This window comes from Mobula hypostoma, chromosome 18, assembly GCF_963921235.1.
Source record: "Mobula hypostoma chromosome 18, sMobHyp1.1, whole genome shotgun sequence".
In the NCBI taxonomy this organism is placed as follows: domain Eukaryota; kingdom Metazoa; phylum Chordata; class Chondrichthyes; order Myliobatiformes; family Myliobatidae; genus Mobula; species Mobula hypostoma.
In genome coordinates, this window is record NC_086114.1 from 12332242 (window position 1) to 12352470 (window position 20229).

The window sequence follows — 20229 nt, forward strand, 5'->3', positions numbered from 1 at the left end:
TTTGCAAGGATAAAAGTGATTCAATTCTTGTGTAGGTTGTGGGATTAAATTATAATTGCTGCAAAAAGCAAATTTCTAATTCCCAAGTTTCCTTAGTACCTGGTAGGAGCTAAATGTTTCTTTTCTCCCATTGTTCAGAAGCAACAATCAAAGTACCTAAAGTTATAACATTGAATGTTATTATGGTAGAAAACAATAAATAATCAAAGAATGTTGTACTTGTACGGCAGAAGAAATGTGATGTTAATTTGAGGCTGAACCCATGTTCTTGTATTTCAGTTTGACTGTCTACTTTCAGAAAGAGTGAGAAGATTTTTTGCAATAAATTTTCAGCTCACTAAGAACAGAGTATTATACTTGATTATAGAACATTAGGAAGAAATAATAATCCACAAGGCTGTTTTCAGTGCACTTACATAGGGTCTCAATTTGCACAATTTATTGTTAATTAAATTTAAAATTACTTATCAAGTAATCTTATTCTCTTTTTTGAATAGCTTAAATTATGTCTATTTCCAGAAGTTCTGACTTTCCTGCAGAACATTGTCATAGGAACAGACCTGTAAGAGAAGAGAGCTTGTCTGTGTGTGACCACCAAGAGATTCTGACTTTTTCTTCTTCTTTTCTTACAGAATAGTGCAGATCAGATCGGATTCCAGGTTGGAGGAGGTCTTACTGCCCTCGAGCAGATCCTTCAAGTTGTGAATGCCATTTCCAGTCCAAATGTTGTTCCTCGGATTCCAGTCAAGTGAGTATTATCTTCCAAGGCTGTTTGCTTATTTCAGAATTGTGTTTATAATAGCTGTCTTATATGACATGAAGTTTGTAATTTTACGGCAGCAATGACATGAAATTGCTATAAGTTACAAAATAAATAATACAAGAAAGGAAATAACAAGTTACTGTTCATGGACCATTCAGAAATCTGATGGTGGAAGGAAAGAAGCTGTTTCTGAACTGATGAGTGTGAGTCTTCAGGCTCCTAACCTTGATGGTAGGAGTAAGAGTTTTTTAAGAATAAATAGTTCTACATTGCTTATATTTCTCAGGATGCAAGGAAACGGGCACAGAAAGTCCACAACTTCCTGAAAGTGGCACGGAAGGTAGTAAAGAAAGTGTATAGCATGTTAGATTTTATCAGCTGGGGCATGTGTATAAAGGCTTGAAAGCTTGTGTTATATTTGTATAAAATGTTGGTTACACCACGTATGGAGTATTGTGTGCAGAAAGTGTTAGCTCTACGGAGACATTGGACAAACTTGGTTTGTTTTTTTTTCTGGATCATCAGAGGCTGATAGGCGATCTAATAGAAGTATATAAATTTATGAGAGACTAAATTTAGATCAGCTGATACTTTTTCCTCATAGTGGAAATGTCAGATACTAAATTTACATAAGTTTAAGATGAGAGTGGGAAAGTGCAAAGGAGATTTGCGAGGCAACTTTTTTTTTGCACAGTAGTGGGTGGCTGGAACATGCTGCCAAGGGAAGTGATATAAGCAGCTAGAATAGCAACATCTAAGGGGCACGTAAGCAGCTATGGGATGGAGAGAGATAAATCATGTTCAGGCAGATGGAATTAATTTAAATTGGCATCACGGTGGGCACATACACCGTGAGGAGCCACAAGATCTATTCCCTGCTGTACTGTTCTGAGTACATACTGTGAATGAGATGAAAGCCAAGGTTTATTCTACGTTTAACATTGGGCATGAAGAAGCACAACACCTTACCCTAACAAAAGCAGAGAGTTACTTTTTTTTCCTGACTGCTGTACCTTTGTGATCCATTTGTTTACATAACAGTAACTCCATCCAAACATAATTTATTGTATATGAGGCATTTTGTAACATCCTAATCTCAGCAAGGCACCGCATAATCCAAACTTCATCTTGTACTACTTTAGAGGAGAGCAACAGAGTGAGAAGGCTTTCATTGTTTTGGTCTTGGATTGCTTTCTTTGCTGGAAGTGAAATGACAGTGTAATAACCCAGTGCTGGTTACTGCATTCTTCATATTTTCTTGCCCTATGTACCATTTTTTAGTTTGCTTCCTATTTCAAATTTTAACCAAGTCCAAGAAAGATGTGGATTTATTTTCGCCCTTTCGCCTTGGGACGTAAGGACATGCATAAATGACATTAAATGCTGTTGCTTTAAGCCATTGTCATTCAGAACTTAACACGCAAAAAGTAGCTGTAATAAATTTGCAGTTCTGTGGTACAGCTTGTAGCACTGAAATTCTGTGCCACTGAGACAAGGTTCTGATATCACTTTTGTTCAAAGTGTATCAGTGCAAGCTAATATCCAACTCATTGTTCTACACCTTGTATCCACCCTACCTACATAAGTACTTGATTATACCATCATTAATATATTTTGCATTTCTCATCTTTCTGTCCATGATGTGGACATTCCCATATTCAGCAACATCATCCAGCCCAACATTCCTCAAAAATCTCTGTGCCTCATCAATTCAATCCTCTTGTCGCTTTGCTGTTTCATTTGTGAACATGCCTTCAGTTGCCTTGACTGGAATTCCACCTTAAACCCCCTAACCTCACTAAGTCCCTCTTCCTTAAACCACTCCTTTGCCAAGCTTTTGATAAACAATATCCACTATTTCTTTATATGGCTCAGAGTCAAGTTTTCATTACCAAATATGCCTCTAAATAATGCTAGGTTGTTTATGTTATTAAGAGTGCAATTGTTTCTATTACAGCAACATTAAAATTTTACATAGAAAGTTTTAAAATAGTTTAAAATAAGAAGTATTGCATTCATGACAGTTCACTGTTGTATCACACTGCTATTTTGATGGGTTTCAGGCAGCCAGCTACCATCTTGTATTGAGTTCTTGACCTTGGCTGAGCCATTAAAGGCATAAGTTCCCAATGGAAAGGGAAAATCAGGAGACAATTTGTTCCATCATGTTTAATTATTTATAACATTAGGTTTGCTTCTAATCATAAACTAATCTGACTTTTTTTATCCTCTCCAAGAGGTATCAGAAGAAATATCTTTTAATTGACACACATAAAAGTTGCTGGTGAACACAGCAGGCCGGGCAGCATCTCTAGGAAGAGGTACAATCAACGTTTCGGGCCGAGGCCCTTCGTCAGGACTAACTGAAAAAAGAGCTAGTAAGAAATTTGAAAGTGGGAGGGGAGGGGGAGATCCAAAATGATAGGAGAAGACAGGAGCAGGAGGGATGGAGCCAAGTGCTGGATAGTTGATTGGCAAAAGGGATATGAGAGGATCATGGGACAGGAGGTCGAGAGAGAAAGAAAAGTGGGGGGGGAACCCAGAGAATGGGCAAGGGGTATAGTGAGAGGGACGGAGGGAGAAAAAGGAGAGAGAAAAAGAATGTGTATATATAAATAAATTAATAACGGATGGGGTACGAGGGGGAGGTGGGGCATTAGCGGAAGTTTGAGAAGTCAATGTTCATGCCATCAGGTTGGAGACTACCCAGATGGAATATAAGGTGTTGTTCCTCCAACCTGACTGTGGCTTCATCTTTACAGTAGAGGAGGCCGTGCACAGTCAGGTTGGAGGAACAACACCTTATATTCCGTCTGGGTAGCCTCCAACCTGATGGCATGAACATTGACTTCTCAAACTTCCGCTAATGCCCCACCTCCCCCTCGTACCCCATCCGTTATTAATTTATTTATCTACACACATTCTTTTTCTCTCTCTTTTTTCTCCCTCTGTCCCTCTCACTATACCCCTTGCCCATTCTCTGGGTTCCCCCCCCACCCTTTCTTTCTCCCTCGACCTCCTGTCCCATGATCCTCTCATATCCCTTTTGCCAATCAACTATCCAGCACTTGGCTCCATCACTCCCGCTCCTGTCTTCTCCTATCATTTTGGATCCACCCTTCCCCCTCCCACTTTCAAATCTCTTACTAGCTCTTCTTTCAGTTAGTCCTGACGAAGGGCCTCGGCCCGAAACGTTGACTGTACCTCTTCCTAGAGATGCTGCCTGGCCTGCTGCGTTCACCAGCAATTTTGATGTGGGTTGCTCGAAATTCCAGCATCTGCAGATTTCCTCGTGTTTACAATATCTTTTAATTGGTCTTGATTGTTTGGAATAGTCCATAAGACAAGGGCAGATGTGTATTGTTGGTCTCTTTAAAACAGCTAGGAGACAGGATTCTGCCATCCAAAAATGGATTTTTCTTGGAGCTGACTCTGCAGTTCCATTGGACCTATGATACAATAGATCCATCTGCCTTTACCTTTGGAAATCTTAAAAGTTAACTGTTTTGTAGCAGTATTCACTTTTATTTTGCACTTCAGTGTTTTCACCTTCCCTTCCCTTTGATGGCACCATATTCAGGTTTCAGTTTTAAAGACTTAATTGCATGCAAGGATTGCCCTCTTTACAGTTAATCAGGAACTGTACATCAGCTGTATTTAGTTTGTTATTTCACTTAGAGCATAGAAGTTAGTATAACAAAATTCCTGTTTACTTCCAATCTGTGTCTCATTCTATCCTTGGTAGACTCCAGTCCTTAGGAGCTTTGTTTAGTGAGTATGGTAAACTGCATATGTGTGAGAGAAAAGATTAACCAGGGTACTCGGCTATTACAGCTGCACTTTGTCATCCGACTTAAAAACCTAACTTGCAACTTCACTGATGACACATAATAGTTTATCTTGTATAATTGCTAGGTACAAAATCTCCCTAAATTTGGATTCCAGTTAAGGGTTCCTTCTTAAATTATGATCCTACACTTTAAAAGGTTTGCTGTGTTCTGTTGGTAAAAGATCAAATAAATAGATTTTTTTTTCTGAATTTCAGAAGGTACCTTGACAAAATTAGTCTTTTGTTAAGATTTTGCAGAAAGCTATTAAGCTGTTTAGCTGCTTTAACACAAACTAAGCTAAATAAATGTGTATACATTTAAATTTCCTTCATTACATCTGATGATGAAGGCACAGCTTTTTAAAAAAAAGGTTTCCCAAGAAGTGTTTGGTTTGATAATGAAATAGTTGACCAGACCTCATCCTCCATAATTCTTTATAACAGTGAGACCTCTGAATCTTGATATCAATGCTTCAGTATTAATGCCCTTATCATGATATCAATGCCCTTTGGTATTAGAATGCATATTTCTGTTAAATCATCTCATTTTGTCCTTGGGTTTGAAAGCAGCCAGGCCAGGGTATTGCATCTTGCCAAATAATCAATTTCAATATATGTTTATCATGGAAACTATTCCAATAAAACGACTGTTATATTGTAAATGCATATACAGTGGATTCCACTTAATTGGGCCTTTGGTTAATCAGTGCAGCCATTTACCGGTATCTGGGACAACTCTTAAAGAACAAAAGTTAATTGAGAAAATAGCCAGGATTCCCTTCATTTATTTTGGACAGTATGCCACTTAATTGAGACAGAAGACTCTTTCCAAAAAGCTTCTAACTAGCGTCAGTCACATGCAGTTGTGTGGCCATTAGATGCTATACTGTGCTTAGAGCAAGCAGTTTTTAAATAGTGTCAGTTGTGTGTGCTTGTGTTCAAGAAGCAGTGATTTTTATCACTGATAGTTGGTGAGAATTAAGCAGTAAAACAATTCGGAACTGTTTTGCTCACTATGGTTTCAAGCATTCAGGCTTGGAGATGCCAGAAACAACAGAGAGTAAAAAATCAAACGATTTCACTACTTCACAAGTTAGGAACTACAAAGAATTTGAAGGTATCAACAATCATCTTCAATGTTATAAGGAAAATAAAAGTTTGGAGAATGTAATCACCGAAAGCGTTGTATGAAGGCAATCCTTTATCAGCACTAGGTGTCTGTGCTGGTTTTGTTTATTTAAAGTCAATCAAAAGAACATGGCAGCATCCACTGGAAGAATTCTTCTGTCGGTAACTATTTGGAACTAATGTACAGTTTTCTAGCATTGTAGTGGTATTGGTAGTGTTCTAATTTGTTCTGTATTTCACTTAAGTACATAATTTGTTACTCAGTCAAATGATAGTTTGTCTTTTTTATATCTTTTTAACTATTTTTGTGAAACCGGCTAATTGAGGTAGCTGCTTAAATGGGCAAAATTTACTAGTCCCAATGTGAACCAATTAAGCAGAATCCACTATATTTCACAATATCTCCCTTGATAAGTGTTCAGGAGCTGTAAGAGGAAACTTTATTACATGGACATTATTTAGACTGTTTAGCCTAAAGTTACTATATTGGATTGCCATGTATATTGGATTAAGAGGTTTCAGTTTTGAGTGTGCACTGTTAAGTGGACCGTCCAGTCCCTTGTCCTTTGTCCTGCCTTACTAATCTTCCTCCTGGCACATATCTCTGCAAGCGACAGAATTGCCCATTTACCTCCTCACTTTCCTCCATTCAGGGCCTCAAACAGTCCTTCCTGGTGAGGCTATCTGCCAATCTGTTGGGATCTTGTATTGTATCCGATGCTCCTGGTGCGGTCTCCTCTACATTGGTGAGGTCCGATGTAAACTGGGGGTCCACTTTGTCGAGAAGCTCCACTCCATCTGCCAAAAGTGGTGTTTTCTGGTGGCCAACTATTTTAATTCCTATCCCCATTCTCATTCCAATGTGCCTGTCTATTTTGCTATGATAAGGCTACTCTTAGGGTGGAGGAGCAATACCTCACATTCCCACTAGGTAACCTCGAAACTGATGGCATGAACATCCAATTTCTCCTTTAGGTATTTTTCCCTCCCCCCTCTCTCTTCTCCTGTTGCCCACTCTGGTCTCTTGCCTCTTCTCTTCACCTACCTATCACCTCTCCCTGGTGCCCCTCCTTCTTCCATTTCTCCCATAGTTCACTCTCCTTTCCTATCAGATTCCTTCCTCTCCAGCCCTATACCTTTTCTACCCACCTGTATTCACCTATCACATTCTAGCTGTTCTCCTTCCACTCCCCCAACCTTTTCATTCTGGTGACTTCCCCCTTCGTTTTCAGTACTGAAGAAGGATCTCTCCATAGATGCTGCCTGACCTGCTGAGTTCCTCCAGCCCTTTGTGTATTGCTCCAGATTGTAGCATCTGCAGTCAGATTAGTTGCAAGTTCTTAAGTGATTCTGCCCTGTCCATTCCATATCATTTGCAATGTAAAATTCACCCCTGTTCATGGCTAATTTCCCCTACCCCTACTCCAACCCAATGCTGACTCAGAATTTTTTAAAAATCTTTGGTGTATCCTGACCTCATTTAATTTATGTTGATTTGCAACCTAAGTGGATATTTTGACACTTTGGTGACTGGAATCATAAAGCAATGAACTTTATAACATTTACAATATGTTCAAGTTTTAGTGCTGATGTATCTAATGGAAATGATATCACAATAGAATATAACCAGCCACACTCCACTGACAAGTAGAAATTAAGCTAGCACAGGAATTACTGTCTGTTCCACATCAAAACCATTAAGTGAAGTTTATTTGAAGTCTCACGCCAGTACTTGGTATAACCACATATAAATCACTTATGTCCTAATATCTGTGCTCTTGTTAAGCAGAAAGATTCATGCCAATTCCAAACTGGGGGAAAAAAACCTGCTCTATGATTTGAATTTACAGACCATGGAAGTTTCTCAGTAGTGATTTTCATGAGGTTTTAAAAAGCAAAGTTTTATTTTATCCACAACTCTGACCTTTTTATTCCTTTTAACTGGAAGAGCACTTGATAGATCAGGTAGAATCTTTGGAGGGAGGAACAGTGTTATTATTTCAGGTTGAAGATCCTTTATCGGAACTGTAAAAGTGAAAAAAACAGGCTATTTTTAAGTTTGAGGGAGGGTGGAGAAGGGATAGATTGGGCGATGACTATTTCTGCCTGAGATCGCAAAGCACAAGCAAATAATTTGCTTCCACTCTTTCTGTATTTCACTTGCACAACTTGCTATGGTGAAATTACCGATTGAAATTTAACTCTCATGTGGTACAAGAATAACAGCAATGCAGACAACAGTTTTTAATGTTTTAATGTTTAATTAACATACAACTTTGCTGAGGGGTGGCTCTATACCCACATTAGACATTGCTGTTGTTTTCAGTTTGCTTCAGCAGCATTGTGCCATTGATGTTGGGTGTTTGTTTTCATAATTTGTTCATTATGTTCCTTCAAAGTTTGGTCCATATGCACTAGTTAAAAACTCAAGTTTCAGTTTAAAATTGGCATTAAGGTCATTTTGGTAGTACTTAACTTTCAAGTAGTGAAACTAAGTGTTATAATGGAAAAGCTGTAGACAGTTTTCTGCGAAATGTATCTCACAGAAACCTTACTCCTCACCATAACATTGCATTTGCCATCTCTTTTATCAGCATAATATTCCTTTCCATCTTCTGCTTCCTTGCAACTGTTTTCCTTTGTGGTAGCAAGTGCCTGAGTAACAAAAGTTCTCCTGAATTTTGTAATGACTTTATTAGTTTCATATATTTAAGACTTCTAGTTTTGGTTGTCTGGTAATTAAAGCCATTTCTGTATCTTCATTATCAAGTTTTTTCATAGTGCAGAGCCCTCTTCAGTCAAAATCCAATTCAGACCTCAGCCTTTCTTATCCTGGAGAAAAGTGCTCCAACTGTTTGATAGAATAACCTTTCAGTTTCTTCGTATACACCAGGTCAAGGGCTCATGAAGGTTTACACCATTGTACACCATTGCCACTAGGGACAGACAGAAGCTAAGGTGAGTTTTCTCAGCCTATCAATAAATTATACTTCTGGCTGTTGAGTCAAAATTCCTTGAAACAAGTTTTCCTTCAGACTGGAGTTTATGTACATACAGAATACAAATGATAAAGGCCATTGGTTTTATCAAACTGTTCCTTCCATATGATCCTACAAACATCTAATGGTCTTTGGAACAATTCCAGAGTTTTTTTAAATCTCCATTGTCCTGTGGAAGCATGCTAAATCAGATCTTTTGGCTGTGAAATAAACTGAGTAACAGATTCCTTGAATTAGATGTGAATAATAATTTATTTTTATTACTAGCAAAATTAATTTAATTTTTTTTAATTTGTGAAAACAACAAGTTTATAAAATCATAAGAAAATAGGAACAGTAGGAGGCAACTCAACTTCTCAAACCTGCCCTGCCATTTAGTACGATCATGGCTAATCTTCCCCAAGCCTCATCAGTGATATTTCCCCTTAGTCATCAACGTACTGATCTTTCAAACCTTTATATATTTTCTCTTTAAGTATCCCCAATAGTTTCACCTCCGCATCCCTCTATGATAGAGAATTCCAGAGATTTACTACCCTCCACAAGAAGTTGTTTCTATGCACCTCCTTTTTAAATGTCAAGCCCTTAGTCTTGTCACTGCATCCCTTTGAGATTCACCCATTACTCTTCTTCCCCGAGGTTCAAGCAGCCAACCTATGGACACCCTGTATGTATGAGTGAGCATTTGGGAGACCAGCAGGACACTGCAGGGCTGCCCCAAATCTGTGCCCTGTGCCTCAGTAGTCAGCCACTACGTGAGCTGATGGTGAGTGAGTCAGTGAGGCTCACTCTCTCATCACAACTAATTTATCTACACATAGTTCTTAGGAGACAAGCCCTATCTTGATCTGGGGACTGCCTACAGTAGAAACATCTCCAAACCTCTACCCTAGTATCTCCTAAGAATCTTGCATGTTTCTATAAGATTACCACTTATTTTTCTTAACTCCCAGGAATATAGGTCTAATTTCTTTAGCAGCTTGAGATAGGACAATCCTCTTATCTCAGGTATTAGCCTGGTGAATCTCTGTTGGACTGCGTCTAATGCCTGTGTATCCTTTCTTAAATTAGGAGACCAAATCTGCACAGTACTCCAGGTGTGGTCTCATCAGAACTGTACAATTGTAATAATCATTCCCAATTTCTAAACTGCAGCCCTCTTTCCAAAAAGGCCAACATGCCTTATGCCTCTCTGACCCAATAAACCTTGGTCTCTAGTTAGTCTTTATCTGTTTAAAATAATCCACTGAATATAAGACTATAGGACATAAGAACTGAATTAGGCCATTCAGCCTATTGAGTGTGCTCCACTATTCCATCGTGCCCAATTTATTATCCCTCTCAACCTCATTCTCCTGCCTTCTCCCCATAACCTTTGATTCATTTACTAATCAAGAATCTATCAACTTCTGCTTTAAATATACCCAATGACTTGGCCTCCACAGCCCTCTGTGGCAGTGAATTCCACAGATTCAGCATCCTCTGGCTAAAGAAATTCCTCCTTATCTCTGTTCTAGAGGGATGTATTCTGAGGCTGCGCCTTCTGATCTCCCCCCACTAAAGAAAACATCCTCTTCAAGTCCATTCTATTCAGCCCTTTCAGAACACAGCTAATCCATATTAATTGAAACTTATCCTAAATGCACTGATTGAAACATTTTAAAGTTTGAGAGTGTTTCTATTAACTGGACAAAAATTCCACCATCTTCTAATTTTATTCTTGAAAAATTAATGGCCTGCTTTATGCTCTAGATGTAGGCTTCTTGTCAGCACCATGTCTGGTTCTATTTTCAGTTTCTCTAATCAAGTTAAAACTCTTCTTCCACATTCAGCTTTGACTTTTGTGAAAAGTAATATTAGCTTCATGCTGTGAAAATGAAGCCAGCTCCTTCAGCATCATTTTTACATACCCAGTGTAGTGCTTCATCCAGCAGGTGGGAAGCATATAACAAAATATTTGAGATCACGGTTGTGCAAAAAAGAAAACTGCTAAATATTTTAAACTATAGTGCAGTGCAAGCAGTCAAAAACAAATTCGCCATGTTGATGTAAGTCTTTTTCCAGGGATTAGACACTAGCAGGGGATTAAAACTATCCCTACATGTTATCACAAGAAACCTCAGCTGGTCATTCCATAATGAGAAATAGTGATTTAATTTTTTTCAAACTACTGTTTTCACACACACAATCTGTATAGTACAGTCATATTTCTTAAGTGTCGTTTCCACCCACCAACTCCCCTGTCTCCTTCTGCCCCAAATGCCAACCACTGATCTTTCATTTCAGGCTAACCATTTACATGAAATTTCCTTCTCTTTAGGAAATAACAAATTTCTGCACAGGTAAAGAACCTACCATGAAGCTCAAATTTCATAACCCAAGCAGATTTCCCATTCCAACAATGCATTCTTGAGATTTATATCAGTAGTCACCAGATATGCTAATACTTCATTATTTGTGCAAAGGAGGGATAGAAGTAGTTCCTCCAGTGCAGGTGATTTCTAGTTTCTGATGGGCATCGGAAAGATTGAAATCTCAAAGAAATAAGCAATTAGTCTTAAAATCAGCACCGATCAACTTTTCTATTCCTATTCCCAGAAAGCAACCACTGATTAAGACGGCACTTGTTCTGTCAATTCCTTGGCTGCTTTGATTTCTTTAAATGTTGACGACCATAAAGAAGAATGAGGTACTTGTTTTTGTTGCATTACTAGAGCAGAGAATTGTAAATGATGTTTGAAATGTTCTTAACCTCCTCTGTGCTTCACCAGCTACAAATGCAGCTGCTGACAACCTCCCTCATGACTCTTAATCCTAATAGATGGGGAAGTACTTCTGGTGTTTGCTTTCCACCCCATCATATAGTATGCTAAATGTTTTAAAGTGACTGTATTAATCAGCCTAAGTGGTGTGCTGCTTAATTCCTGGAATATTGCATCAGTAGCAGCTTTTATATTGGCTTCATGCCGTGATAGCGCAGCCAGCTCCTTCAGCACTGTTTCCAAACACCCAGTTGTAGTGCCTTAACATCATTAATTTATCCAGCATATTCATTATGTGATCATCAGAACTTTACATGACTGGTATATTAGACATTAATGCTCCTGGAACCACACAAAACAAGTATAGAAACTATTAAGCTTTCGCCACCCAATCTCTGCAATTTCCTTAGAAATGTCTATTTCTGACATTTTGCTTATGACCATTTTCTGTGCATTGCACAGCTTTTGACAAGCCCCACCTTGTAAAATTCCTTCCCCAAAGCCCTGCTCATTCTTCCCACATCAACCTCGCGGTCACCTGTAACATTCTCTTCTCATGTACTTAGAGTCAAATCATTTCATTACTTTCCAGAGAAGCACTTTTGTACCTTAGTAATGGCTATATACCAAATGTTGACACAGAGCTCACTGTTAGGTTCCAGGTGTTTTTAGGCATATAAAAGCCAGCAAGTTCAGGATATCTCAAGTTTACTGTCAAGTGTAGAAGTCCTAGACTTCCATACAGATCTGCCTAGCTGTGATTTCCCCTGCATCTCCACTGGGGAATTACTTCTTGAATTTTTTTACCAATCAAGACCTGCTGCAGAATTCTAGACCTATTGTCTTCAGGGGACATTGTGGAGCAATGGACTAGTCGGTAAAGGAAAAGCAAGTTATTTTATTTAACTTAGTTTGATTTAGTTTAATATGTTTAATTAGCCTCAAAGAGAGATATGGCACTGAAATAAACTTTGGCCCATTGAGTTGACACCGGTAACGAACCACCCATTTTACAGGAGAATCATAGAATTGTACACGGAAGTAGCCTTTTTGGCCCACCTCGTACATGCTATCTATGCTAATAACATGTGCCTGCATTAGGCCCATATCTATCTGCTATCTATCCAAGAACCTGTTCAACTGTCTTTAAACCATTGTAATTGTGTCTACTTCTATCATCTCCTTTGGTGCCATTCTATGGAAAAACTTGCTCCTCAGTATCTCCCCTCTCACCTTAGACCTGTGCCGTCTACTTCTAAATTCCCCTGCTCTGTCCTATGAAAAAGACACTGTCTATCCCATTTATTTCCCTCCATTTTATGAACCTCTATAATGGTCTTCCCTCAGCTTCCTATGCTTCAGCGAGAATAAACGCAGCCTGCATGAGCTCTTCTTGTAGCTATAGTCCTCCATCCAGGCAAAATCCTGGTAAATCTCCTCCTCAATCTCTCCAATGCTACCACATTTTTCACTTTGTGTGGGCATCAGAACTATACACCAGCGGTCCCCAACCACCGGGCCTCGGACCGGTACTGGGCTGCAAAGCATGTGCTACCGGGCCATGAGGAAACGATATGATTTGGCAATATGAGTCAGCTGCACTTTTCCTCATTCCCTGTCACGCCCACTGTTGAACTTGAACTCACGCGAGGTCATTACCTGCGCGTCATCCATGTTAGCACGGGAAGGAGATCAACTCCTTGAGCTTGCAAATGACAGTGGGCTGAAAAGTATGTTTGACATAACATCTCTACATAGAACATAGTATAGTACAGCACATTACAGGCCCTTTGGCCCACAAAGTTGTGCTGACCCTCAAACACTGCCTCCCATATAACCCTCCACCTTAACTTCCTCCATATGCCTGTCTAGTAGTCTCTTAAACTTCACGAGTGTATCTGCCTCCACCACTGACTTAGGCAGTGCATTCCATGCACCAACCACTCTCTGAGTAAAAAAACCTTCCTCTAATATCCCCCTTGAACTTCCCACCCCTTACCTTAAGCCATGTCCTCTTGTATTGAGCAGTGGTGCCCTGGGGAAGAAGCACTGGCTGTCCACTCTGTCTATTCCTCTTGTTATCTTGTACACCACTATCATGTCTCCTCTCATCCTTCTTCTCTCCAAAGAGTAAAGCCCTAGCTCCCTTAATCTCTGATCATAATTCATACTCTCTAAACCAGGCAGCATCCTGGTAAATCTCCTCTGTGCCCTTTCCAATGCTTCCACATCCTTCCTATAGTGAGGCGACCAGAACTGGACACAGTACGCCAAGTGTGGCCTAACCAGAGTTTTATAGAGCTGCATCATTACATCGCGACTCTTAAACTCTATCGCTCGACTTATAAAAGCTAACACCCCATAAGCTTTCTTAACTACCCTATCTACCTGTGAGGCAACTTTCAGGGATCTGTGGACATGTATCCCCAGATCCCTCTGCTCCTCCACACTACCAAATATCCTGCCATTTACTTTGTACTCTGCCTTGGAGTTTGTCCTTCCAAAGTGTACCACCTCACACTTCTCTGGGTTGAACTCCATCTGCCACTTCTCAGCCCACTTCTGCATCTATCAATGTCTCTCTGCAATCTTCGACAATCCTCTACACTATCTACAACACCACCAACCTTGGTGTCGTCTGCAAACTTACCAACCCACCCTTCTACCCCCACATCCAGGTCGTTAATAAAAATCACGAAAAGTAGAAGTCCCAGAACAGATCCTATGGGACACCACTAGTCACAATCCTCCAATCTGAATGTACTCCCTCCACCATGACCCTCTGCCTTCTGCAGGCAAGCCAATTCTGAACCCACCTGGCCAAACTTCCCTGGATCCCATGCCTTCTGACTTTCTGAATAAGCCTACAGTGTGGAACCTTGTCAAATGCCTTATTAAAATCCATATAGGTCACATCCACTGCACTACCCTCATCTATATGCCTGGCCACCTCCTCAAAGAACTCTACCAGGCTTGTTAGACACGATCTGCCCTTCACAAAGCCATGCTGACTGTCCCTGATCAGACCATGATTCTCTAAATGCCCATAGATCCTATCTCTAAGAATCTTTTCCAACAGCTTTCCCACCACAGACGTAAGGCTCACTGGTCTATAATTACCCGGACTATCCCTACTACCTTTTTTGAACAAGGGGACAACATTCGCCTCCCTCCAGTCCTCAGGTACCATTCCCGTGGAGAACGAGGACCTAAAGATCCTAGCCAGAGGCTCAGCAATCTCTTCCCTCACCTCATGAAGCAACCTGGGGAATATTCCGTCAGGCCCCGGGGACTTATCCGTCCTAATGTATTTTAACAACTCCAACACCTCCTCTCCCTTAATATCAACATGCTCCAGAACGTCAACCTCACTCATATTGTCCTCACCGTCATCAAGTTCCCTCTCATTGGTGAATACCGAAAAGAAATATTAATTGAGGACCTCGCTCACTTCCACAGCCTCCAGGCACATCTTCCCACCTTTATCTCTAATCGGTCCTACCTTCACTCCTGTCGTCCTTTTGTTCTTCACATAATTGAAGAATGCCTTGGGGTTTTCCTTAACCTACTCTCCAAGGCCTTCTCATGCCCCCTTTTTGCTCTTCTCAGCCTCTTCTTAAGCTCCTTTCTTGCTTCCCTATAATCCTTAATAGACCCAGCTGATCCTCGCTTCCTAAACCTCATGTATGCTGCCTTCTTCCACCTGACTAGGTTTTCCACCTCACTTGTCACCCATTCTTCCTTCACCCTACCATTCTTTATCTTCCTCACCGGGACAAATTTATCCCTAACATCCTGCAAGAGATCTCTAAACATCGACCACTCTACATGTCCAACCAGAATTTGGCTTTCCAAAGTGCATTACTTCAAGCTTCCATAGATTAACTTCCATCAGCCATGACTCCACTCAACTTTCCGGCTGATCTATGTCCTGCTGTATCCTTCAACAGCCTTCTTTGCTATCTAGGACTCAACCAATTTTTGTACAATCTGTAAACTTACAAATAACACCACCTACAGATATATTGCCGTCCAAGTCATTTATGACTAAATGTTTCTGAATGGCATTTACAAATATACAATGGCCTTGATCACACTGACACCCTAGGAGCATGATGAGATTGGCCTCCCAATGGAAGACTGTATTAGGAATTGCACGGAGTCCTGATAAAGGGTCTCGGCCCAAAACATCAACTGTTTATTCCTCTCCATAAATGCTGTCTGACCTGAGTTCCTGCAGCATTTTGTGTGTGTTGCTCTGGATTTCCAGCATCTACAGAATCTCATACACGAGAAAATCTGCAGATTCTGAAAATCCGAGCAAAACACACATGATGCTGGAGGAACTCAGCAGGTCAGGCAGCATCTATGGAGCACAAACACAAGAAAGTCTGCACAGTATTACACATGATCAAGCAACCGATGCACTCCTTAACAAAAGAAGGTCTGCCTTCTGGTTTCTTTCAGCGATAGTTTCACTCTCTGAAAACCCAGTATTCGGGAGCATTAAGTTATCATCCTTGCTCCTATTTAAGCCACATTTTGGTAACTAACAAATATTTATCTGTGTCTTCTGTTCATCTATTTTATTCATCATGTTGCTTGCATTTGGAGGTATTTCCCCATTAAGCACAACCAGTCTTCTTATTGTGTATTACCAGCCTTTGCTGTCTTCCATTTCCAGTTTTGCAATCCTGGGTTCTGCTTTCCATCTTCCTACTGAGATAGTTTCAAACTTCCATGACAGTACTAACAAGCCTGACAATGAGGATATTTTACCCTGCCTCTTTGAGATGCAACCAGTCTGATCTGTGCACATTCCGTCTTCGTTCCCACAACATCAGATATCTAAAGACTTCCCTCCTGCACCACTTCTCCAGCTTTCTTTACATCCTGGCTGCTAACAAACCAAATTTCCAGTAGATTTCCATTCTCTACCCCAGCGCACTCTCCTTCATTTTCTTTCTCTTGTGAGTATGTGTGAAGCATTTTTCTAATTTTCCCACTGCCCCTTGAGATCTAATGGTCAGCTGTTAGCCTCAATCTGTTCCCAACAGAAGGGTAGTGTCTCTGTTCACCTTCCAACTATGAAGGTTAACACTTATGTTCTAACCTTTAATAGAATTATTCTTACTATTTTTTGACCTATCAAAGGATTTTTTCCCTTGATATTGTTTTTAAAAGTTCCATAATCTTTTATTGAAATCCTTCAACTGGCTGCTATGTTGGGGGCGGGGGGGGGGGGTTGCGGATAACACCTGTTCAAGGCAACTGTCAAGGATACCTAAAGCATCCAAGAAATTTAGCAGTGAGCCAAACACCAGCTCAACTTGGGCACGAATGGTCTCAGTGCTAAGTCAGTCAGTATCATGGCCATATTAGACCTGGAAAATGAGCTCATCACATTTTAATTTTTACCCTTTAGTTTTACTAAGTCAGTCTTTGGGAAGCTCTTATCCAACCAGTACTTTTAATAGGAATGTGAACGATAACCTAGGTACTTCAGATGGGTACAATTTGAAATCTGTAATACTCACAAACTGGGTCCTTTCTTTCCTTGATAACTTTTAGCATGTCTGCTTGAATCTAAAATGTTTAATACATATAAAGCGAGCCAGGGCCGGTTAATTCATCACAACAGAAATTAAGGATCAAGAATATTTAAAGATTGTATGCTAAACTGCCATACATAATGCTGCTTAAACATTTTATAGGCCCTGTTCTCCTTTGACCTGTTAATGTTGACAACGATGTTGCAATCTGGTCCAGGAATTGAATATTATTTTGGGAGTGGGATTGGCTGGAATTTGCATAATGATGTCTTGTTGTTACATTGCTGTCCCTTTGATAGTGGGATTAAATGGCCTGGTTGCACTTGTTAACCCATTGCAGACTTACTGTAGGAGTCTGTCTGAACCCGCTGAGGTTAAACTGTGAAAACAGGGTGAGGAGATTACATAGTTTATTATCCACATCTCTTGTCTAAAATCCCAGAAGCATGGTGGAGCTCAGAAGAGTAATCCTGCCTCTTTGCTTTAGAAGGATAAGTCCTTATTACACAAGACCTACAATATGCTTGCTCATTTACACACTGTTGTTGGCCCGCCAAAGTAGAAAAGAAACAAACAGCAAGAAATTCTTTATTGCCAATCAGCATTTGAATTCACTGTACATAATTTGTAATTGTAATATTACTTTCAAAGTTTATTACTGAAGCTGATATCATTCATGGTGAAACTGCACCTTGTTTAAATAGAATGAATGGTGAAAACCTTACTGTGTAATTTTATGCTGACACTAACACTAATTTAAGTCTCCGCACCACAACTTTTTTTTGATCCAAGGACAGGTTGATGATTTTGGCACTTGATAATGATTGTTTTCAGAAACCATCTTACAGATGCAAGCCTCTCTGTCCCTTGAGTTGACCAATAGAACACATGTGAGTGACCTGATAATGATAGCTGCCTGCAAGAAAAAAAAATCCTCCATTTATTAGCCGGTGAACCTGGAGATTGAGTTCCTTGCCTTGTCACAAAGTCTGGATGTCAGTTTACCAAAATATCTTGTTTGTCTGCATCTCAAAAATGTTCTTTGCTAATTAATCTTCTGATCTGATCAGTTAGATTAAACAATCAGTCTGATTGGAGAAAAGAATATTGAAGATGATGAATCACCAAATTCATAGTCCGTTTTTTTTCCACAAGGCAGAAAATACACAATATGGTCATCATTCTCCACTGTATTTTAATGAGTGACGTCGTCAGTGCATAGACCAATAAGAAAGAACTAAAAATGGAAGAGAGAGAGAGAGAGAGAGGGAGAAGAAATTCATTCTGCTATTTTTAGTAACAAATGCACATATGTATTTCGGACTTTTGAATGTAATAATATGCGAGCTTGTTCATAACCCCAGGCAGTCCATATTTACATTGTATACTCATCCAAGCAAAAAGAGAATAAGTTGAATTGCAAAACGTTCCACCTTTATAGAGTATTTTAAGATACAGATTTTCAGTAAATTAAAGTATAAGGCAAATTAAGCCAAAGCCCTCCCCATCACTGCCACAAGAAAGCAACATCAATCATCGAAGACCCTTCTATTCAGGCCATGCTCTCTTCTTGCTACTACCATTAATCAGGAAGTAAAGAAGCCTTAGATCTTACACAACCAGGTTTAGGAACCATTATTACCCTTCAACCATCAGGCACCTGAACCAGTGTGGATAAGTTCACTCACCTCAACAATGAACTAATTCCATAACCAATGGACTCAATTTCAAGGACTCCACAGCTCATGTTTTCAATATTACATATTTACTTTTTTTGATTTTATTTTTGCACAAGTTGTCGTTTTTCAATGATCCTTTTGCAGTTCTTTGTTCTACTGTGAATGCCTGCAAGAAAATAAATCTTAGGGTAGTATTTGGTCACATATATATATACTTTGATAATAAATTTACTTTGAACTTTGAGGAACAAAAAAATGTCTATGATGAAATGTAGACCAAGGTTATCAGGGAAAGAGAAAGTGAGTTAATTTTACAGATTTATTTATTTTGTGTACTGAGTGATACAACACAGACTAGGCCACTCCAGTCCTTCAAGCCACGCCGCCCGCGCAACCTTGCAACTCCAATTAACCCTAACCTAATCACAGAGCAATTTGCAATGACCAGTTAATCTACTTTGTGTGTCTTTGAAACATGGAAGGAAACCAGAGCACCCGGAGGAAACCCACACGTTCCACGGGGAGGACTTACAGACACTCCTTACAAAATGGTGATGCACCATTGAGCTTCAAACTCCAGAATGCCTCGAGCTGTAATAGCGTCACACTAACCACTACCTTGGCACCCAGATAGATGATGTAACATCAGAGCTGATCATCTGGTTACTGCCTGACCTGCAGTGTGCATCAAGTGTTTGCACTTTTTAAAAATTTTCCAATACAAGCTGGAAAGTTTGGTTACTCTGATATTGTTGAATTCAATAAGCCAAAGGGGCTGCAGGTGCAATTGTTGAAATAGTGTGATGTGAGAGATGTAAACTAAAGAAAAGAAAGTCAGAGTGATAATAGTCAAGTTTGACTTCCTTACTGAGTATACTATGCTTTGAGAGTACTTTGCTCCATGGATTCACATTCCTATATTTTACTTTGTATTTTATTTAAACAAAATAAAATTACAGTTTAAGATGGTGCCGATGAAATACAGCAATGACTTACTGGCAGCAAGCAAAGCTATGTGATGAGGCCACACTCAGGTTGGAAGAATAACACCTTATATTTCATCTGGGTAGCCTCCAACCTGATGCCATGAACAATGATTTCTCAAATTTCCAGTAATTGTCCACTCCCTCTTATCTTTTTACCTGCCCAACAGTTCCCTCTGGTGCTTCTCTCCCTTCCCTTTCTTTCATAGCCCTCTGTCCTTTCCTATCAGATCCCCCGTTCTCCAACCCTTTATCTCTTTCACCAATCAACTTCCCAGCTCTTTACATCAACCCTCCCAGTTTCACCTATCACCATCCACCTTGTGCTTATTCCTTCCCTTCCCCCACCTTCTCACTCTGACTTCTCATATTTTTTTCCAGTCCTGATGAAGGGTCTCAGCCTGAAATGTCGACTCTTTACTCTTCTCCATCGATACTGCCTGGCCTGCTGAGTTCCTTCAGCATTTTGTGTGTGTGTTGCTTAGATTTTCAGCATCTGCAGATTTTCTTGTTTCTTCCAGAAAAAAATCACAC

At 39.9% G+C, this 20229-nt stretch overlaps 1 protein-coding gene across 2 annotated transcripts in view; it reads left to right on the forward strand.

The window, feature by feature from the left end:
• scaper (S-phase cyclin A-associated protein in the ER) overlaps positions 1 to 20229 on the forward strand; it is a 364073-nt gene that overhangs the window by 239754 nt on the left and 104090 nt on the right. For both annotated transcript variants that reach the window (XM_063070449.1, XM_063070450.1), the window contains exon 23: positions 633 to 748. In XM_063070449.1, the coding sequence (XP_062926519.1) occupies positions 633 to 748 (116 nt within the window). The remainder of the gene's footprint in view (positions 1 to 632; positions 749 to 20229) is intronic.